An 11,638-nucleotide genomic window follows, 5' to 3' on the forward strand; every position below is an offset into this window, starting at 1 on the left:
ATCATATGACATACAACAAACTCTCACATACTCACATTTGACAAGCTGGAACCAGAGAAATTAGAGCATTTTTGCTGGAAAAATGACCATGTATCATTTGTCAGAATAGTTGCAGATTATTTTTTTAATCATATACTTAATTGTTTCGACTGTATGATGATGATAATGACAGTGTAATATAGAACAGATTTATATAATATAGAACAGATGTCCAAATCAGGAACTAGTATCCATGGCAAAGTTGATAATCATTCTCTACAATCATTTCAAAAGGTCTTAACAACTGATGAGACCCACACTGACATCACAAGGTTAATCATTAATATGTTCGAGTGTCATAGTAGTCCTATAGTTAAACAAATCAAATTCACCCTTTTATAAGGAAGCTAGTGTCAAATATTAAAACCAGGTCAGGATCAGGATTTCAGAGCCAAATTGGATGACGCAGGTCGACCTACGAAGTGCAAACACCAGACCTCACTGTCATTCAATAAAGAGTCTCCCAGCCTACTTTATGTGTGCACTTGGATGGTTTAGTTTTGGTAAATTTAGTTAACAATTGCTTCCTTATAATGAGCTACGCTGTAAATGTCAAAGCAGAAAACTTCAAAGTTATGAGCTTTGACCAAGAACAAAAAAAACTGCTGGATGAAACTGAAGTGGCTTTTGTGAGCGGTCCCATTAAAGATGTTTTAAGGCATAAAAGTGACTCTTAAAAATGTGTCTCCTATGGTGATACACTAGTGTTCATAAATGTAAATACCCCTGGCAGAATTTGTGAAATATTAGCTATTATTTGGAAAACTCATGTAAAAAAACAAATTTAGGGATAATGGACAAATGAAGCCAGCTCACATAATAATAACAATTATGTGTGCTCTTTTTGAATCATAATGATAACTGAAATCACCCAATCAAAAGTTTACATAGCCTGGAGTTTGGCTTGATAATATACACACAGTTGACACACACACACACGTTTAAATTGCTATTGCTATTATGGGTAAGTTTTCACACCTGTGACTTGTTTGATCTCAATTAGTGTCTGTATATAAATAGCTAATGAGATTCTTGGCTCTTAAGAGATCCCTGCACATTTCATCCAGGGATGTACTGACTGTGTTGGATACTGAGGCATTGGGAAAGCAAAAAACTGTCAAAAGACCTAGAAGACAAGGTAGTTGGACTATAATCTGACTTTATGTCAGGAAAAAAAAAAATTATAAAACACGGTCATGTAGAATGACAGAAAAAAAACCCACAAGCAACTTCAGCTGAAGTACAGGCTTCTCTTCAAAAAAAAGTGGTGTGGATGTTTCAAGATGCACAATAAGGAGGTACTTGAATGAAAATGGGCCGCATGATTGAGTTGCCAGAAAAAAGTTTTTACTGCATCAACACCACAAAACAGCTCACTTAAAATACGCCACACAGCACCTAGACAAGCCTCAAAACCTCTGGAGCGATGAGACCAAAATCAAACTTTATGGTCAACCATCACACTTGTGTACGCTGCACACTGGACCGTGATTGGCTGCCAAACTAATTCTCGCATATGTACACATCTTAAATTCAGATTTAAGGTTAGCTCAGAGAGGTTTTCCCTTTTCTGCAGCATCTGCACATTTAACATTGTGCATATTAAAGGTCAAACATCCTAGTGAAGTAACAAGAAACAAGGGGGATTTTAAATACTGCAAAGTGCGCTGCAGACTTACATGTACACATCTTTTCTGGGACCAATGACTTTCAATGTCTGCACTCTTTTCTGTTCTAGAACAAAGTATTTTTTGTATGATCAAAAAAGAGCCACTCTTAAATTCTTTTTTTTCCCCCCTGTCTCTTCCATTAGTTATGACTCTGCCCCCCTCTCGGCCTCCCTCTTATCTGATTGGAGCGAGGTTCACCGGATGACTCCAGCTGATCTGGAATCACTGCAGCAGGAGTTGCAGCTCGGCTCTCCCATGATCCTCTCTGATACCATTCCCCCTGATGCCTGACTTACCCTTTCTGCAATTTCAAAGACAAGACTTTGATTTGTGTAAAAGTTGTTGTCTAGCATGAAAACCTTGAGTGAATACTTAAAATTAATTTAAAAGCTAGCTTTTTTTAATAGGCAGTACTGAGCAGTCTTTTTTACCATTATGACATGTTGCGTCTTCTTTATAATAAAGAAAACTGTGTCATCACCAGTCTCTGCCTCTGGATATTTAATGAAGTACAATAAAATGGGTGTGTTCAATTTAAGCAGAGATTAAGTTGGTTTTTTGTGAGGGAGGCCGTTTAAAATGACCTTAACATTTTTAAGACTAAACACTTAAAATAACAAATAACAAAAGGATGAAAGAATTTGCATTTCTGAAATGTGTAGTGAAAATTAGGTAACATTTGTTCCAAACAACGTGTTATTTAAAAGACAATTGTTTTTGTATTTACAGTTGTAAGTGGGTGTATTAGAAGTAGAAAAGGTTTAAGGAAGCTTTGAAAGAACCCAACAGAAGTTGTGCTCCATATACAACATACCAGACTCCGCTCTCAGAAGTTGAACTGAGCACTGACCTGATTTTAAGAATCAAATTAACAATTTATTTTAAATACAGAACACATAATTCATTTAGATCACAATTTTGATTTAATATACAAAAACCTATCAAAACTACTTTGAATCAAAGATCATAATACAGAGTTATAGTTCTAAAAACTAAGATTATATTACATTTCATGTTCATTATGGCTCCATGTGCATGTCAGGTACAGTGTTCTAGTTTTACTATTCAGGACAACTTTTGATTTAATGAGACATCACTATTAAGCTCCTTCATTTGGCCTGGTTTGCATTAAATTCCCAGAGATCAAGAGTCTGATTTCTAAAGCAGGATCAGTAGAGCGGACAGACAGCTGACCAACACGATAGTCCTCCCGCACCAGTTCTGATTAGCTCGGCCGTACAGCCGGATCTCTGGTATGTTGCTGCTGATGAAGCTTGAGTAGCTGGTGATTTTGGCATACACACCTGGCTGGTTTGGCTGAGCACAGCCCACTCCAAAACTCACCACCCCAGCCTGCACCCAGGTCCCATTTACCATCTTGCAGACGAGGGGCCCTCCTGAATCTCCCTGAAAACACGACACAAACACACACAGACTTACTCAGCTTTCACCACTGGGAGGTATCAAAGTGCACAAAAGGAAGGTCTTAGTGGATGACTGCAGAAAAGTAGTGATCACAGCTATTTTCAATGCAGGTTCTTAGTTTGCTCGTGTAGGCGTGTGTATTGTGAATGTAAACACAGCAGTGCAAAAAGCTGATCTAAAAGTACCTGGCAGGAGTCCTTGCCGCCCTGCTGGTATCCAGCGCAGATCATGTCATCAAGGATGTCCACCTGATTGCCTGGGTCTGTCTGGTACATCTCCTGACATGAACTCAGGGAGATGATTGGCACCTGCACTTCCTGCAGAGTCCCAACTCCTGGCAGAGGGACTAAGGGGAATAAGACGACACATAGAGGATGAAGAACAAAAGGACTGAGTGAGACTATTTCATTTTTAGTGAGTAACAGTTTTTCTTTCTTCTTTTTATTGTGTATCTGTTGATGTGGGGGGTGAGCTGCTGCAGGGATAAATACATTTGTACTGAACGGAATTATTTTAAGTGTAAATCTATTGTAAATAAGTTCTATGATGGACCTGTTGATATACTACAGTCAAGGAATGGAATAAATTGGAAATATCCACCATGCTTTGATCTTTGTGGAAGAAATGTTTTGACAGCTGAAATATAGAAATTAACATAATAATTATAATATAGATATGCATTACTATATGGAACATTAGTGCTGGGTGATATACCCGTTGAACTGGTATACCGGTTTTTAATTTCCCGTATTCCTGTCAGTTTATATTTATTACTACATCTTTTTTATTTTTAAGTTCTGTTTTTATTACTTTGCAGTTCGCACAATAAAAATTCTGACTCCTTCATTATCGTATCATTTTGTGGGGCCAAGAAAACAGTAATCAAAGCCTTCAGTATATACACATATGTACTGCTGACAGTGGAGTACTATAAACCCTATATAAAGGCCCAGTCAAGCAAAAACAAAGCAAAACTGTGATGTACTGTGACTTCGCCACAATCTTAAAAAATACCATCGACCACTTTGGCTAATGTATGCTAAAATAAAATTACATACTGACGTTCAGTGCAATTAAGTGCGTTTCATTACAGACAAAATTGTTGATGTGTAAAAACAAAAATGTGATTGTAATAATTAATTTGACGACAACATTTACATTCTGATCTTATCACGATGCAATTCCTCTGAAAGCCAGTAAAGAAAATATTTAATTAGAATCCAGCCATAATGATTTCTAGATATTAATCCCCTGTAAAGAACTGGCTTCTATAACCCGCCGTTCTAGTGAAAAAAACAGTAAATGATACCTACAGAGAAAGAGTAAGTCATTAAAAATGTATTACTACCTATTGAATACTCTGACACATGGACCTACTTGGCATCTGTAATCATTGTTGTTGAAAGCAACAAAGATCATTATTTTCTTGATATTCTATTACAAAAATAGAAATGATAATTCAAATTATCCAGAATTAAGAGTCTAGGGTCTTGAGTCCAAGAAAAACAAAATAACTTTTGGGAGACTCGTAAAACATTTAACTACTGAATAAAACTTATGGGTGCACATGCTAACATGGATGTGGAGAAGCCTCACCGTCATCCCGGATGTTCCCCCAGCCGGTGACATAGCACAGCATGCCACCCGGGAACAGGGTGCCAGAGGCGGGCAAGCAGATGGGATTGACATAATCTGACCAGGTTACTGGGGTGGATAGCTGCACCAACGCCAAATCTTTCCCACTTTGAGGTTCGACGTAACCGTTTGGAACCACCACCTGATTCACACGATGCGCTGTCTGCTGCATGTTCATGCCATTCAGCTGGTACCGGCCAGTGTAGATCGTGTAAGAGCCCACGTCGGACGGACTGAAAGGAGATGGAGGGACACGGAATTAAACTTGCTAGTCCGGAAATGTGAAACCTTTCATTTACGGTGACAAAAGGTAACAAAAAGGTTGGGCCTGTTTTCTGACGAGGGAACAGGGTCATGGCTTGCAATTAAATGTATGTCTAGTGGTTGAAAGGTCAGTCATTGCTTCTTATTTTCTCCAATACTACCTACCTTTGGTGTAAATATAATAAAATATGGGTATTCATTTTCCCCCAGCCACTCAGGGATGCTCTCTAAAATTGTAACTCCAAAAATATACATATATATAAATAAATAAATAAATAAATCAGACCTCAGCTACCCCCTCTCCTCTGATAAATAACAAACAGTCCCTTACTTGGGGAAACAATGCGCGGCTGATAGGACCCAGTTCTCTGTGATGATGGAGCCTCCACAGATGTGAACAGCGTCTTTCTGGAAGCCCAGGGGAGGAAAAAGAGTGAGTCACCTCAGCATCACAGGCAAACCCTTCTCTCAGCAGGTCAGTTTTGATAAACAAGACCTAGACTAAACCACACATATAACTACCCACAGGCAGAACGGATACTAAAGACGATTAAGTGCAATATCAGAGGATGTTTCAGAGGGACCTACCTGTATATCCACCTGCCAGGGCCAAGCTCCATCTATGGCGTCCATCCCTCCCACAATCCTGTCCTCCTGTAGCGGTGGTCGGCCACATTCTTGGGCGTAGGAAGCTAAAATACCTAAATGTGTAAAACATTAAATTACATTTCTGGTTTACTGACTGTGAGACTTTTTAAAGTACGACACAATAATTTTGTTTTCCTGGATTAGATACGAGTACATGGTATGTTTTACAGGTGGACAAAGAAACAACAGACATGGGAGCAGGGAAAAGGCGGGGGAGGGAGTATTACGGTCGATACTCACCTGATACGCACCAAAAAACTGCAAGAAATAGACATTTCGGCGACATTTTGCGAGTTAAGTTTAACTACTAGTGAAGCGGGATAAAGCGACTATCTCTGAAACCAACTTTGGCGCAAATGACAAAAAAAGGAGTGTTTCTGTTCCACACTGTTACATCTAGCTTCCCTCTTTCTTTCTCGGGTATGTTGTGACTCCAGTAATTCAGGAAATAAAATTAAAAAAAGTTACATGTCCTTGGATAAAATCACCTCTCCAAGTGTTTTACCGTCGAGAAAATCCTGGGACGGCTCCAGGTTTGAGGTAAATTCCAAGAAAAATGCTTCGACTACAAACAGCTGGCTACCTGTGCTCACTTACAACCAATCAAAACTCTTGTCCCGCCCTCCTAACCCACCTGAGCCAATTAAATGAAAGGAATTTAAGCGAGGACCAATCAGATTCTCCTCCGGGTTTGGTCACAGGTAAACTAAGTTTCTTTTTTCTCTCATTAAAATGGTCATTTTCGCCCATTTCTGTTTAGAGCGCCATCATGGACAGAGTTTTACAGAAGGGCTTTGGTAATGGTAAGTGATAACAGGTAGTTAGCCCATGTGTTTTTTATATTTATATTATATTACTTATAACTGTTTTTATATTGCATTGGAGCGTTTGTGAGCGTTATATTCTATATGGGATGTTTTATTTGAGTTGCATATTCTTATTAGTTAGGCTATATATGTTTTACTTTTTTGGGTTTTTGTTATATTATCATTTCTCTTTACTCCCAAAATTACAATAACATATTCTTATTTGTCCTACACATTTGCAGATACACATGGACATGTCAAAGTTTTAAACATCATCATCTGTTTTAGGTATTTAAATGAGGATCAAATTCAATGAACCTCTTCCAATGTGAACTGAATTCATTATATAATTATATATATATATATATATTAAATATAATTGTCTGGTTTCTGGATTTTGTGTGAAAAAACTACACTTGCACTCAGTATTTATGAGCAATTTATGGTTAAAAAGCAACCACCAATGTAAACAGTATTAAATCGCAAAAACATGTAGTTAGGTAGTGTATTCTATGTTCTTCTTAAAAGTTATTCTCCTGATTTTACATCAGTTTTCTTGATATTATACCTACTACAATTGGCCTTAAACAATTAACTCCATTCTCCACTGTTAGGATACACTTTGTTTTATGGACAAGGAGTACGCCATGTACCTTGCACCAGGTGGAAATCATAAACCAGTTTAAGGTATATGTTTGTGGAAAAGTAACTAGGCACACATAAGATCAACAGCATCCTGATTGCAAGAATGGACAAAGAGCATTACAACACCTAGGTCAAAGGTCAAACATTGTCCCAAATTGGATAGATGTGTGTATGTCATTTGATTATCTGTTGTCTGCTGCTTAAATTGATCTTGAGCGTTTTGATTTTTTTGTATGGTTTATGACATCAAAACAAAGGACTCATTCAAATTGGTTTTTTATAGAATGTCCCACACACTGGGGCTTACGGTTTACCTATTGGTCTTTTTATTTTACGGTGACAGCAAAGTGTATTTCCTTCGTCTGTCTATTTAAAGCTGTCTCTCTTTTTCCTTCTGCTCTTTTCCTTCATCCCTCCTCCCTCTATCCTCCCTTTCCTCACTTGCCTCCCTGGCCCAGGGCAGTGTTGTCTTATTTCACAGAGCATTGAAAGGTGACAGGACAGAGAAGAGGGAGAGGTCTGGAGGGAGGGACAGAGGGGCAGGACACATACGACAGTTATCGCCTTGGGGCTACACAACAGTAGAGGAATGGGCGAGGAGGATGGAGAGGCAAAGGAGTAAAAGAGAGGAAGAGACTCACGAAGAGGTATTCATAGGGAATTCCATAAACAATGTTAAGTGGAAAGCAATGAAGTTATTTACACAATAGAGTTGAAAGATGTGTGTGTGTGTGGTCCATATGTGTTTTGCCCGATGTGGCCAGGTCAGGCCGGGATAATCACTTTGTTGATCAGTACGGTTTGCTTTTTTTGTGCTTGGGCGGGGCCCTGTCTCGACCTCTCTGGGCGTCGGGGGGTCTTTGCCGTGCCGGTACTCATAAGTATGGGATTGGAAACGCGGATTTACTAGGCTACCGTCAGTAGAGGCAATTATAATGCACTCCCGTTTGTTTTTTGCATGTTTAACGACTTTTGATGATTAGTTTGTCGTGGCGTTGTACTCATGGTGGACTGCTCACGCGCCGCCTCCCCCCTTTACCCTTTCCCTCCCAGCCCCTGTTCCACCACCCCTTCCCTGCGCGCGCCCCCCTTCAGCGCTGAGAAAAGCAAGGGAGTGGCGAGCTGAGGGGTGGGCGCGGGGGGGGAGAGAGTAGATGGAGAGGAGGTGACCAGGGACATGAACGAACAAGATGCACTAAAAAAAATTGATGGTCCTGGGAGCTACATGAATCGTTTGCACGTGAAGCACGCGGCGGTCTCTTCTCTCTATCTCTCTCGCTCTCTCTCTCTCTCTCATTCTCTCTCTCTCACACACACACACACACAGACACACATTATTGCACTCAGCACATAGGGATCACATAGGTTAAGCCACATTCCAACAACTGGAACACAATAAGATGCAACCATGATTTCTGAATAAAGGGAAAACAAAAGCGTAACCAGCTAAAAGCTTGGGAGGGATGGGAAGGGTGTGTGAGACCATGTTTTTAGGTTTAGTTTTAAATTAATCAAATGCTTTTGTTACTCAACTTCCCCTCACTTACTTTCTCTGCCCTCATTTATGTGTTCAAAGTACTCTAGCTCACAAGTTCTCTGTGGAAGTATAATTTGTAGGTATTTGTACATGAGTATTTCCATTTTTTCTACTTTATACTTCTTCACTAAATTTCAGAGGCAAATTTTATGATATAGTAACTAGTTATTGTGCAGATTATGATTTCACACAAAACATAAGGGGATTGTGTGAATAGGAAGCACTGTAATAGATTAAAGTACTCAACATTAGTGTTAACTAGTTTAAATAGGCCTAAGTTCCACCTCATGTGTTAATAATAATGCAATAATATAGTCATTCAGCATAATGAGTGCTAATTTTAAACTCTGATATGTTTGTACTTTTACTCGAGTTAAATGTTGAATATATGACTTTGAATATTTTTATTGTGTCATATCAGTACTTTTACTTAACTAAAGGATCTGAATGCTTCCTCCACCACTGTTCTTACTCCTTTTTACCTTTGAACTTGTCAAATCCTTTCCTTTCTTCAAGGCACATCTCGGAGGAAAGTAACAGAGAAAGAGGGGGGAGAGAGACAGAGCAATGGGGGCAGCAAGGAGAAAGAATAGCATAGTATGAAAGAGAGAGGGAGCGACAGAGAGAAAGGGAGCGCAAAGTCTTGTCAACCGGAAATAAAACAAGCTGGCACCCTCCCCATCCCCAAGCCCCTACACCCACCCCAAAGTCACATACTTCCTCTTCACTCTCTCTATCTCTCTCCTCTGCCTCCCTGCTTCCATCTTCCATCTCTTCTTCTCTCCCTTCCGCTGCAAAGAGATATATTTAAACCCCGGTTCTACTCTGCTCTCGCTCTTTGACTCTACCATACATACCGTCATACCTGCGTCATTACTTACGCCTCACATCAGACCTTGTGTCTATCGTTAAGGGTTTCTCTATGGTGCTCCTTTAACCTGTTTGAGGCCAGACAATGCCTTTGTTTATTGTCCCATAGCTAAGGTCAGTGTGTTATAGCAGGAGAACAATACCTCTGTAGTCAGGGAACAATACATAGGTGCTGTTGGAGAAGCTGTTACTCAAACTCTTTCTCATTTTTATAGCCCGGAGTTAAAAAACAAACAGATGTTATTTATCTGCCCTCCTTCCGCATCTTTACAGTGGGCCTATCACTCACTTATTAGCATAATATCAAATATCTGATTAAGAGAAGAAGCTAAAGATTAATGTAGAGCGGAAACCATTAGTCATTGATTAGTCAACAGAACATTAATCTGCCACTATTTTCATAATTGAGTTAATTATCAAAATAGCGTATAATAATAATTTTCAATAATCAAAAATACCAAATAAATCTGATGATGTGCTGCATTTACTGTGCTTACATTACTGTTGAGTCAATGTGCTATATTTGGGTTTTGAACTGACTGACAAAAAAGGCTGTTTGAAGAAATATGCAACATTTTTCAATATTTTCTTACAGACCAAGCAATTAATCAATTAATCACAAAAATTATAAAAAATTAAAACAGTTAGTTGTAGCCAAGCTTGAAGACAAACAGATGCAGAACATGCTTTTTAAAACCGCATCTTAAGCTTACAGAGTGGAAACCTTTGCTTATTTCATGTTATATTATGAAAATCTTTTGGATGTCACTAAATTAGTTTAAAATCTAATAGAAGTATTTATTATTACTTATCTTTGTCAAACAAATATCTGGAAATTCAGTAGGGTTTGATAGTATTTTCTCTCTTCACATTAACACAAAATAAATAATTCCTTCAAACAAGTTATTGTGTAGCTGAATATTATCATCATATTATCATCATCTTTATCTATCAAATATATGGCTATAAATACGTTTTAATAATTAATGATACAGACTGTAACATTATCTTTTGTAACAAGAATTTTAGCTTTATTAAATCTTTGTCTCAGATAGATCAGGAAATCGATAATATGATTTATTGTTAAACCTGACCTAAAAGTCGCTCAAACAGATCAAATCAATAAAATAATATATTATTAAGCTATATATCACTATTTATAATTACATAAATCTGTTTTACTGTGATGTAAAACTATTTATTACTTCAGTGGTTAAACGGATAATAAAAATGAAGAACAATGTGTTGTTAAGCCTGATATTCATTTCATAATAATCATGATAATTCCCAATAATCTTTTATCCTTACCTAATAATATCTTTTAGCTGAATGCAGTACTTCACAACAGCAATACAAAACAATACAACAGCAGATGCACATGGACATGTCAAAGCTTTATCAAAGTTTTAAAAACATCTCTAAGTATCCAAACGAGGATCAATAAAAATGAGTCCTTACTAGTGTGAATATTAAGTTTATTCTAATAGTGTCAGTTGTCTGGTTGTACATGTGTTTGTATGAAACATGCTAGACTTCCAATTATACTCTAATACTTATGTGCAATTTATGGTTAAAATTGAATTCCACTATCGCTCCATTATCTGTGCTTTATGCTCTTCTCTCTCGGCCTCCCCTCCTCCTCTCGCTGGCATTAAGTTCAAACTTGACACTGATGTTGACTCACTTTGTCACCCCTCGGTGGCTCCCTCTCTCTCTCTCTCTCTATCGCTTGGAGGACAAGAGTGCCCGCAGACGCATTTCTCTCCAGAGCCCCCCCCTCCCTCTTTCACTCTCTCTCACCCTGTCTAACTCTCTCCATCTCTCTCCTACTCTCTCCTTTACACACACACAGTGTTGTCAACAAAGCTGGAGAACAAGGGACGTGGGGGGAACAGGGGAATAAAGGTCCACAGAGGAGGAAAGTAACACACAGGACCCCAGCACCATTTCACCTGGACACTTGGTAAGTTTGCACAAATCTAGTCTTTGCAGTGCTTTTGTGTGAATGTGCTCAGATCGCTTCTTAAATACGGACTTTGGTCAAGGCTTTGGGGTCGACGACAAGTTACATTTTTTTTTTAAATTTAACATAAAATCAA

General features: G+C 38.5%; 2 protein-coding genes across 2 annotated transcripts in view; one reads left to right on the plus strand and one right to left on the minus strand.

The window, feature by feature from the left end:
• The window catches only part of mapk7 (mitogen-activated protein kinase 7), an 8,150-nt gene extending 5,958 nt beyond the window's left edge, over positions 1 to 2,192 (plus strand). Inside the window, exon 7 of the mRNA XM_035665068.1 lies at positions 1,853 to 2,192. Coding sequence (XP_035520961.1) covers positions 1,853 to 2,000 — 148 coding nt within the window. The 3' untranslated portion in view covers positions 2,001 to 2,192. The remainder of the gene's footprint in view (positions 1 to 1,852) is intronic.
• Positions 1 to 6,245, minus strand: part of LOC118330513 (transmembrane protease serine 9-like) — a 24,745-nt gene extending 18,500 nt beyond the window's left edge. The window contains exons 1-6 of the mRNA XM_035665082.1: positions 5,922 to 6,245; positions 5,622 to 5,734; positions 5,365 to 5,441; positions 4,731 to 5,002; positions 3,320 to 3,480; positions 2,972 to 3,116 (exon numbers count right to left, since the gene is read on the minus strand). Of these exons, the coding sequence (XP_035520975.1) occupies positions 2,972 to 3,116; positions 3,320 to 3,480; positions 4,731 to 5,002; positions 5,365 to 5,441; positions 5,622 to 5,734; positions 5,922 to 5,967 (814 nt within the window). The 5' untranslated portion in view covers positions 5,968 to 6,245. The remainder of the gene's footprint in view (positions 1 to 2,971; positions 3,117 to 3,319; positions 3,481 to 4,730; positions 5,003 to 5,364; positions 5,442 to 5,621; positions 5,735 to 5,921) is intronic.
• Between the last annotated feature and the right edge of the window lie 5,393 nt (positions 6,246 to 11,638).

This window comes from Morone saxatilis, unplaced genomic scaffold, assembly GCF_004916995.1.
Source record: "Morone saxatilis isolate NCDOM2014 unplaced genomic scaffold, NCSU_SB_2.0 Contig1, whole genome shotgun sequence".
Lineage (NCBI taxonomy): Eukaryota > Metazoa > Chordata > Actinopteri > Moronidae > Morone > Morone saxatilis.